The following is an 11301-nucleotide window of genomic DNA, read 5'->3' as shown; positions in this document are numbered from 1 at the left end:
ACGTTTTTGTCTGAGCCAGAAGCTGAATCACACATTAACTCTCCAAATGGAAGACTAGAATTTGCTATCAAGGGTTTCATCTTTAGCCTTTATAGCTTTCACTTCTATCACAAATTAACTTATTCTTATCAAATTCATTTATTTATTTTTTAAAGGTAACTTCAACACAAATATAACGGATAAAAAACCACAATAGGCATATTCTATAGGCATAACAAGAAAGACGTATAAATGAATATGAACACATTAACATTTAAAAAAAAATACAACCTAATAAATAATTAGTAAATAATTTGTATTATTTTGAACAAAAACTTTAACAGGCAAGAAATTAATTCTTAGCTTTCAGAAGTTTCTAAACAAAACAAAAAATTGGTTTTTAGTACAAAATAAAGATGGATGCTCAAATTTAAGTACTATATTGATAAATATGTGACTAGATACTGAAATGTTAACTAGTGTAAACTTCCATTTCATTAAGTACAAAAACACCGAATATATAAATCTAAAACATAAATATGTCTTTGAAATATCTGAAAGTATGTTATATTTAAAATATTCTTATATAATTTATAAGAACAGTATCACATAACAAAGAAGTTTGTAAATAAATTACACTAAGTAAAAAAAATACAACCTCGATATTCAGTTCGAAATCATTAAGTTACCACGGAAATATTGAATCTTTCCTCGAACAGCAATTACTAATAAGAACAATAAATTTTCTGTAAGGATTATAAAATTGTTTTAGCTTCTTGTAGATACTACTAAATACTTGTACCACGCCCTGGTTCCTTCCTTCATTTCCGGGATGGTGATGGTGTTGTGGAAATAACAGGATATATCCCACCGTAGATGGGTCTAGTCCCTCGCGGTTGACAGAAAAAGAAGGAAACGTTCCTTCAATTCTTTCAATCGATAATTTACTACATAATAAGATTCGTTTCATGTTTTAAAGTAACATGATTGTCTGTGAGTTGTAACAACTAGAAGATATTTTCAGTGAGATCTTGCTTTATTACTGGTCTTTTTACAAGCGTTCACCCATATTCTGGATATTTTTGTAAATAGAATGTTACCATATATACTCTAAGGGGAATGCCACCCAAGAAATGCGTCGATAATATGAAACCATTCACTATATACGAGTACATAGAAAAATGACTGAGATAAAAAAACAGCGTTCCATTTTCGTATTTGGAAGTAAATCTAATAAGCCGATTTGGTACTTCAGCCGGATCATTACGCAGATTAACTTTTAAAACGATGATTTCTCTGCTTTCTTTTACAATTTCGTCAAGAAGCAAGTAAAAGAATAAAAATAAAAGTGAAGAAATAAGATCTCCACGCTGGTATACCCAACGATTTAAAGAGTGACTAATATTTAATCAAATGAATTTTCAAAGTCAATTACTGATTTTATTTCTTTAAAATTTAATGCCAAAAAGGAGAGAGTTGAGATAAAACAGGGCGCAATGAATGATATACAAAATATACTTTTGAAGCTAATGAAAAAACCTGATTCAAATTAAGATGAAATAATATTTAGTTAAATATAATGTACGAAGATTGGGCCAATCTGTATTCGTAGGGACGAAATCAATAATTTTAAAGCTAATTAAAAAATTAAAAAAAAAAAAACTTTGTTTACTTTGTTGAACTTTAAAGGAAATTTAGTGTCACTCACTGTCTTAGAGTGGATTTTACTATTTATTAATATTTTTCAGTCATGAAGTAGTATTTATTAACTAAATATTTTGGTTTTGCAGTACCTTATCAAAAATTCGTTTTATTTCACCAGGAAATTTCGACTACATGACCTGAGAATTTGTCCGGTGAGGCACTTTCATACAAATAATTCTTTTAGCTTCAGGAGCGCTCCATGGGTCGTCCCTTCTCAACTGATAATCTGTGTCAGGAGCGCGTAATCTCTTTTTATCAAAATAATTGATAAGGCAACTAGCTGGTACCCAAATTAAAGCGGTGACAATGATTACAGCACCCACAACATTGTCTCTTAATATCAATAAAACTTTATTAATATTAATGTCTTCTATGATATCCCAGAAACGTTCAACAACATCTTGAATTGTTTTCTCACAAACTCCCTGAAATAAAAATTTTAAAAATTAAAATTTACACATAAAAATACTAAAGAAATATTCTTTAATTCATTAAAATATCTCTGCATTGACCTTAACTACTCAAAGTTTGGAATTTATACATTTTCTTCTGAGAAAAAGAACATAAACTATCTTTTAAAAAAATTTCCTACAAAAGTTATTTTTATTAAAATAAAATGACTTTAATCGAGGAATCAAGATTATTGCCTTTTATTAGTTATTTTTATCTATTTAAGTTTTCGTACTCAGTGCAAGGATATTTCTGATGAATACACGATACGAAAATTTGCTACAGGATTTAAATGTGTGTATCACGTTAAAAATGTCACTGCGGCAGTGATGGTTCAAATAAACATTTCAGCTTTTTTTTTTCGATTGATTGATTTTTTTCTTTTTTCTGTAACATGTGTATTTGTTTATTAAGAATAGAGAAGAAATAAAAGTAATTTAATACTTTATTGCAGAATCCATGAATACAGGGAGTACCATCAGGAAGAATGTCATCATGTGTTGTTACTGGGAAGCAAGTTTCATTTAAATTCATCCTACAACATCGCTTGCAAGCATCACCACCTGAAATAAAGAAAAAAAGTCTCTTGCTCAAAAAAAATTTTATACATGATATAAAATTGATTATATTTATACATAATTTATATTTAGTTAATTTATAATACATGATGTATAAATAGGTATAACAAATTTTAATTGGTAAGTGACATTTTTTCTTACTTGTATCGCACATACAGCTCAGCAAATTTTGTGTCTCACAATATGGAATACATTTACCCATACGGCATTTGCCTTTTTCAAGACATGTAGTACCGTCCGTCATAGGAGCAGATTTGGGACATTCAGCTCCTTTACCTGAACATCTGGATTCTTGTTCACAAGTTGCGTATTGGGCGTCTCGACATTTATTACCAGCTGGAAGATAACGGCAATTCTGACAGCATGGAGAGTTTTTATCGCTGTAAAAAATTAAAAAATAAAAATTATAAATGAAAATAAAGGTGTTTAAAATGATTTCTTCGTCAAAATAAATTAAACAAAACAGCCTAGATAGCACTACATCATCTTAACAATACTTTCAGAATATTTAATAGCAAGAGGTATTTTTCGGAACCAATTAAATAAGAAAGTATCATGACCGCATTAAAATTACTAATTTATGTGAACGCTATCTCGAAAACAAAAGATTTCAGAAAGTTTAGGGTCAAAATCCAGACGTAGCAGCCCTCAACTGTTTTTTTTTCTTTTTTCAAGTTCTAAAAATAGCTCCCAAGGTGTGCTTTAAACTTTGTACGCACATAGCACTGTGTAATGTCACTCTAGTGTTATGCATTGTTTTATAAGCTATATAATGTTAGTAAGAAGTAAGTATGATTCCAAATTTGAGTTGGAGTAAAAGAAATTAATTTGAATGTCCAAATCAGATTTTTTTCCTGCTTAACTGAACAAACGCACTGGGAGGACAAAAAAAACCTCGCAAATCTGATTCGAAAGTTGTCCTTTTACATCTGTAAAAAACAAATATGTTTCTCTCTTAAAACATTTTTTCAATTTATTTAAGTTAGGTAGTTTCATTTAAAAAGAGATAACCACTTCATTTTTCTTTGTCGCTATAAAAGGTATTTCTGAAATCCTACTTTCGGAAGTTCTAGTCAAAATTTTAAAAGCCCAGAGAAAAGGCAAATTTACGAATAGTGCAATAAAAGTGGGTGCACTTTTATAATTAAGGGTGCTTAATTATTTAAATATTCCTGAATTCTGTACAACTGCAACACTAATTTAATAAAAATCAAACCTGCAAACAGCCCCCTGATTTCGTCTGAGTTTGCACACCTTATCACAGCAAGCATCATTATCTTCTGTACCTAACAATCCTGCATCACATTCTTCATCACCCTAGAAATGTGTACATAAATTAATTCATAAAAGTACTTGAAGTAACCCAGTTATTTAATAAAATCAGACAGTCACAATACATTACCTCAACTCTTAGATTGCCGCAGAATGATTCTTCAGGCTCGGAAAAGCATCTCCCAGACTTAGCTTGCAAGACTTTTCTAATGGATCGTAAACTACACGGTGAAAATCTCTGAAATCACAAAATATCACTTGTAACATCAAACACTATCTTCACTTCTTCTTCAAAATTGTTGTAGCTTTACATTTCAGCTGATTTTTATTTATTTATTTTTTTTCAAACATGCTTTATAAGTGGGGAAACAAATAGCATTACCTTGTTATTTACATCGTAGCCACTGACGCTGTAAGTATACATAAGATAGGAACCACCTTGGCTTGCACTAGGGCTACATTCTGCTATATCAGGATCATGTTCGGAGCCCCAATTATGTCCAAACTCATGTGCGGTAACTAAATCAGCTTCCCTCGTGATTACTCGCTGACCATAATGATTTCTACTAGAACTCAGCCCAGAGTTAAGATAAAGAGTATAACCATTCTTGAAATATTCTAAAGAAAAATAAATGAATATCAGTTTTTCAGAACTTTTACTTTGATTAAATTAATTGTGTTGTTTGTCAGTTTTTAACCAAAATGATAAAATAGGAATTAGTTCCTCTAATAAATCAGCAAAATTGTCATTTTAATAGAAGCTAAGTTCCCATTACTTTTATTACTTATAGAAGATACCTTAAGCGTACGTTTCAAAACCTTGGGACTTGCAGCACACTCAGGAAATGTATCAAAGCAGAGAAGAGATTAGTTCCGTTGATACTAGTAAGCCGGGGTTCTGGGCTAATGTAACCCAGTGCAACTATTAGATTTTTCCTTTCTACAAGCCCTTAGCTGCTCACACTCTTAAGCGAGAGAACACTTGAACTTGTGGTTCCGGTCGGCAATGACTTTAGATGTTAACGTGTTTTAATTAAAAATGAATACGAAGCAATGCAAGGACTGTTGTTACTGACGAAAATGTGGTTAGGTCTGTAGTGCTGGATCATATTGTTAATTTTATTCGCAGTAGGTTGCATGTTTATTCTATCGGTTTTGTACTTTTATCCACCGTCTGTGGTGTATTAATCAGTTTACTGTAGAGTATTCGACTCCACTTATATATTCGTATCATACGACACTTACTGACTGAGTGAGGGATGTTACATGGTGAACATCTGTGATAAACAAAATATTAAAGAATTGTAAAAAAGTTTTTGTAAAAACAAAGAAATAAAATTAATGAAACTTAATATGTGTGTTAGGATTCTGCATATCTTGTGCATAAATAATATTTCGGATTTGTACAGTAGCAGTTCAAATTTATAAGGGGGCGGGGGCCCAGTTTAAAAGTTACTAGTTTTAATTTAACAGAGCACGCAAAATGGCAACTTAAGTTTATAATAAAGCAGAACAACGTTCGTTTTGGATTTTGCTTTATAGAAAAAACAAGTTATTTCCTCATTGTCTTATCTCTAGTGAAATAAATTAATTGACAATGAGGCAAAGAAGGTATCATAAATGATCAACGAGTTACTAGTCTACACTTTAAAAAGTTCTGTGGAATTACTAGTAGAAGAACATGTCCGAACACACATAATTATAGACGTTCTTTGTCTTATGTGTCATATTATGGAAATTACCCGAATTTCAGTCGAAATTGAGTTCATTAGACAAAGGACTGTTTCTGGCAATCTCCAATCAAGGAGAGCTATTTATACTGAACTGAAATTGGTTGGTTGCCTGGCTTGGAGCCTAGGACGAAAACAAAGTAATACGCAGATGACACATAAGGAAATTATTCTGTAACAGTACAATCTACAAATCAACGTCACCAATCCATAAGCTAAAAAATCGTTTACAGTTAATGATTAGTTAATTCAAAGATTTACATAATATAAAAATCATGCAGCATGCTTTAAAGCAAACTGTAACCTGGCGTGCAGATTCCGCCCACAGAATTCCTTCTAGGCGATCCGACATAAGCTAAACCAAGGATACCGCCTTCAAATTTAAGATCAGTGAAGAGATGTGCAAGACAGAAATCCTTATGGCTGTACTCTCGGCTGAAAACCTAATCAAAAATGCTCATCTTTTTTTTAATTAGCTATCATTCATTGATTTATTTGATTTTTTTTAAATTTTTTTTTAAAAAGTTAATGACGTAAAATTAATGGAACAATAAACCTTTGTGCTCAATCACATACTCGAGTCGATCTCTTGTTTCCAGCATTCACAATGAAATTTAATTTCAAAAGTAACTATTTTTAAAGAAATCAAATTTGGGTGAAGCAATCACAAGTCCTCTTCCTCTACAATAACCATAGTAATAATAAATATAACATAGTTCAATTTCTTCGGATTTTACGCAAACTCGGAAGTTTTAGCGACATATTTAATTCGCAGAAACTTGTTCAGGTAGTAAACAAGTAGAAAATGCTCAGTAAAGGCCTTTTATTTGAGAAACCCTAAGATATCCCTCCGCTCACAACTCTCCTAAAAACAACTTTTACGAAGATCATTTTCAAGCCAAACTGATAAGTTCTTACTTAAGTAATCAGCATGCCAAGTTTAAAGAGGGTTCAGCTCGAATGGGTTTTTAATTTTGAAACCTTGTCACTTTTTAAATATGGACAGAATCAATACACAAATCATAAATGACACTTTAAAAGAAAGACTGAATGCTCTCTCCACCACTAGAAGAACCATTAATAAAAGAATTATTCAAATTATGTTTTAGAACTTCAGGAGTCTAATGAGTATGTTAAGTTTAAAGAAAATTATTTAAGCCACTTTTAAAAAATCTCACAAAAGTGAAAATAATTCTGTAAACTGGTGGTTCAGGATTTTCTTCGCTCAGCCTCTGTCATGAAATAATTTTTCGTTTCTAAGTAATTTACATTTAACTTCTGTTAATGAGCAGAGTCGTATCCTCAAAAATATCTCTTCTTTTTATCGGAAAAGAAATGAGTAATCTTTGAACGAATACACAAATAACCTTAGCAAATGTTCTCGTACTATATAAGGTATCTGAATTTGGAAATCAAACGAAAACCCGCTTGAAAAAATAGGCATTTAATTTACTAAATAAAAAAGTACAATAAGCCTCTTTTGGCTGCAGTGCCGTGGGGCATAGGTCCTGACTCTATCTTTAATCTTACTATATAAAAAGTAACTTATTAGACTAAGCGATACTTGACTAGCTGGATTTTAAAGATTACTATTAGTCTTAGATTGTAGTTTGAAAACTGGTTAACAAAGTACCTATGAGAAGGGTTCTTTTGCAGAATAATTTGTTGTTTTAAAAAATACCTTTTATTAGATCGTTTATCTAACTGGCTAATTATATCATAAACTTGGAGTTAACTTAAGATGGCGACGCTAACATGCTTTTAAATTGTTTTCTGTAATTCTTTATATTCGATTTTGTTTTTCGAATGCCTTTTAAGAGTTTTTTCAACAACTATACCCAATCAATTAATAACTGGAGGTCAATTCATAGGATTGCTGGTTTATTTTGCACACTTTTATTTACTTCAATGGAAACATAAAGCATTAAGAAGCGATTCTAAGCAATATACAAATTAAGAAGGCTTAGTTTTTTTTAACAAATAAGTTTACTAACATCGAACATATTACCATCACCCATACCTTCACCAATGCATTATTTAAAGCAACCCTTTAATAACCAAAACCTAAGTGAAACAAATAATATTCAGAATATAAACCATCACTGCAGATTCCTCCAACAGAGACTGGCCTAGACGAAGAGATATACGCTAAACCAAGAACTGTGCTGTCTCGAGATGTAAACGTTTGATGTGTGAGTAAATGTGTCAAACAGAAATTACCGTGGTACTCCCTTGAAAAAACCTACAACATTTTAAACGGCCAACCCATAAAAATGAAAAACAAAACAAAAAATAAAACTCTCCATCCAAAAACCATTGTAAGTAATATTATTTATATATATCTATTCACGTGTACGTACCAAAAACTTCACATACCTCTAAAAGATTCCTGACATCCCACTTGTCCCTGATCATATTGTAATGTGCCTCACCACCTCTAACTCTTGTCGGTTCTGAATGTACTACAATCTTCTTGATGACGAAACCCATGCCTTTAAAACCTTCACTTTCTGCTCTATCTTGCCATATTGTGTCGTTATAAATTTTATGCACTCGATCTATTAGACTTATCTGTAAAAAAAAAAGTAAAGAAGTAAGGCGCGTCAACATCTGAGGTCCTTTGCTTCCGGAGCTTTTTTTCCCCAGCCTTTGGACAGTGTTCTTTGCAGATAACCAGTCCACCATCGGAAGGAGATCCAAGGAATAGGAGTTGGATTCGGCCGTGGGATCTCCGCGTTTCCTATCAGTAAGGGATTTTTTTTTTCCACATCTCTTAAATAAAGTCTGAATTTGACCTTCTTTTTTTCAGTTATTAAGTAATACTCTCGAGCATCCTTATAAAATGAAGCATTCCCTTTCATATAAAATTACAATACATTCAATTTTATAAAGTAGTAGAATAAATCTTAGTAACATATTACCAAGTAATTAATAGTGGTTTTAGTGTTTTTTGCTCCCATTTCTTCGTAGAACCTATAATCAGCCACCAAAAGTAGAGGGCATCGTGTTTTAGTCGGTGTGTATTCATATTGATCTGCCTGCCTTTTCTTTCTTGTATCATTCTTATTAACTTCGTCTTCAGGATCATTTTCATGCTCTCCTTCTTCGTGAATATCCCAACCTCATTATAAAAATAACGTTCACTTATGAGTGAAATCACTGAAATAATTAGCCAGTAACTAGCATTCTTTAAGAAACCTACCTGGGCCTTCCTTTACATAAGCGCAAGGACTTTGTTTGGAGCCATGCCAGCTAAGTCTTACATCCGACTCTCTATAAGCAACCATACTTTCATTACCAAGATGTGGCAAATGTCTCCATGAGGGCTGGAAAATTTTCAGAATTAAATTAAAAATGTAAACCTCCAACAGAAAATGTAACAAAAAAAAATATATGTATGATTATTTCAATTAAAATTAGATTACTTCTATATGATATGTCTCATCTGGTAAATGAATTGCAGCAGTCATTACTCCATCTTCAATGTGAACACTTGCATCTGACCATCTCTCACCAAAAAGTCGGCCTTCATAAAAGTTTTCGTGATCTGAGAAATGAACTTGAGATTTACCAGTCTTTTTCACAATGTAATTTACAATATGTGTTATCTTTTAACAAAAGTAATGGAATTGGATTCTAAATCGTCTGGCTTTATATAATGAGAAGATGATGTTATAAAAGTATTTTGGAAATTCGTTGTTCTAGATTTCTCTAGAAGCTTCTTCAGATGTGGAATGCTAAATAAAATAAAATTAAACCAACAATAATTGCTTCCTTCTCTTTATCAAAGGTCTGCTAAGACGTTATCAACCTCAAAATTAGATACGAACCGAATGATAAACTGCTGCTAATATGAACCATGGCGTAATATTAGGGGATCCATTCTACCTCTTCCGTTTTCCTTCAAAACCAAACGTCACAATCTAGACTCTATATTTCACTATCCCTATTTTCTCTTTGCACTTTCGCGTCTCATGCACTAGGCCCTGAGATATCAAGGAGATATTAAATCCAGAGTAAGATGGCTTTTTTTTTCATTTGTCGAGTAGAGCACTATCTCTTATTCCATTGATAACAATTGTAATTGATAATTAGAAAATGCCTGTTATAAAATTTGGAATTATCTTTCGTTTTTTCAGAGCGGAAAGTAGTAAGTTTGAAATAAGTGATGCAAAATCTGACCTCTGTTAAGATATACAAATAAAAATTCTCTTCGGATAAAAGGCACAGTCAAGAGAAAAACATTAATTTTAGTAAAACTTCTAGGCGAACAGCAAAGTTCAGAGCACATCTACACCTACGGCTGATAAACCTACAAATAAATTAAATTTATTTATTTTCTCGTTTTTAAATGCGTTGATACGAAACAAACTTATCACGTATAAAAATAAAATAAAATTAACTATTATTTAGAAAACGAAATCCATGAGTAGTTTCGAGATAATAGTAAAACAATACGTTATTTCATATTTAAACTAAATAAATACTTTATATTTAAACCAAAAGGCGCCGCTACACATTCTGACGTCAGTTAAGAATAAAACATCAAAGAAAGTAAATATTAACAGAAGGGGATGGGTGAATTAATACTCTAAAACTGTAGCTTTCTGATGAATCATTCAAGTGAAACAGGAAAACTAAAGTAAATAAAAAGCAGGACATTATATATTTACTTTTGAAATATTACCTATCGCTACGGGTTTTTCATTACCATCACCATCTACAGAATAGGCCTGAAACTTGGAATGCAAAACACCTTTCCTGGGTGTTAAGATTAAACGAAAGTCCCTTTAAAAAAGAATAAGAACTTATTAGTTTCTTTAAAAAAAAGAAAAAAAAAGTATGTTTCCATCGCATACCTTCCGAGGATTTTGAAATTAACTTCTTTAATTTTGTTGTAAGGGTGAGAACTCTCCTTCAGTCCCCGTTTAACTATGTGATGTGTGAGATCAGAGGCTTGAAGTGTGTCGAAATATTTCAAATTTTTATAAATTGAACCTGGTTTAATAAAGAAATTTTTAAAATAAAATAACGATATCTACACGGCTGAATATATAATTCAAAAATAAAAGGAATACTTACAGGAAACTTGTCCTATAAAGAATAAAAATAATATCCATAAGTCTAACCCTAATCTGATGTAACAGATCATTGTAACCACAATTATTTTGACAGTGTCCTTCATAAAAAGAGTTTCATATCACTAAAAAAATTATGTTCTAGGAGTATTTCACACTTCTATCAGTCACAACCAATGCCACTCCTTAACCTCTTCAATAGTAATCATCTAAACCTGCAGGTTTATAACCTCGAGTTGATAAGGAAATGCAATATCGTTGATATTATAATTAGTACACTGATCCGAACAAATCTAAATACCATGAAATATCCATTTTAAATGGAGCTAACTATTTTAAATTACGACTGTGTTTCATTGTTTCTAATATGTTTTTGGGATGATTTTGCCTGAGTCGATCAAAAATTTCGAGTTTCTTCAGTGGTAGAATATTAACACTTCGTGCTTTTCGATTGAGCGTCAATGAAAATATTAACTTGATTAGTTAGATTTGTTTTCGAACTCAGATAGC

General features: G+C 31.6%; 1 protein-coding gene across 3 annotated transcripts; it reads right to left on the bottom strand.

The window, feature by feature from the left end:
• Nucleotides 1-125: 125 nt before the first annotated feature.
• On the bottom strand, nt 126-11022 carry Tace (ADAM 17-like protease Tace). Of its 3 annotated transcripts, none has more exons than XM_074137187.1 (14): nt 10796-11022; nt 10573-10711; nt 10401-10501; nt 9139-9260; nt 8916-9039; nt 8635-8834; nt 8090-8284; nt 7811-7955; nt 4366-4601; nt 4114-4221; nt 3928-4028; nt 2853-3091; nt 2578-2696; nt 126-2108 (listed from the first exon to the last, which is right to left on the bottom strand). In XM_074137187.1, exons 1-14 carry the CDS (start codon nt 10896-10898, stop codon nt 1812-1814), a joined length of 2229 nt encoding a protein of 742 aa, XP_073993288.1. In that variant the 5' UTR covers nt 10899-11022; the 3' UTR covers nt 126-1811. The 3 variants fall into 3 exon arrangements, with proteins under 3 accessions (XP_073993288.1, XP_073993289.1, XP_073993290.1); XM_074137188.1 differs by lacking the exon at nt 7811-7955 and adding an exon at nt 6018-6156 and having other exon boundaries at nt 10796-11021; XM_074137189.1 differs by lacking the exon at nt 7811-7955 and having other exon boundaries at nt 8074-8284; nt 10796-11021.
• Between the last annotated feature and the right edge of the window lie 279 nt (nt 11023-11301).

The sequence above is a fragment of the Rhodnius prolixus genome, unplaced genomic scaffold, assembly GCF_049639745.1.
Source record: "Rhodnius prolixus isolate KJV_2025 unplaced genomic scaffold, Rpr scaffold_5, whole genome shotgun sequence".
In the NCBI taxonomy this organism is placed as follows: domain Eukaryota; kingdom Metazoa; phylum Arthropoda; class Insecta; order Hemiptera; family Reduviidae; genus Rhodnius; species Rhodnius prolixus.
Note: the sequence above shows the minus strand (reverse complement) of the source record. Positions and strands in the feature narration are given on the sequence as shown.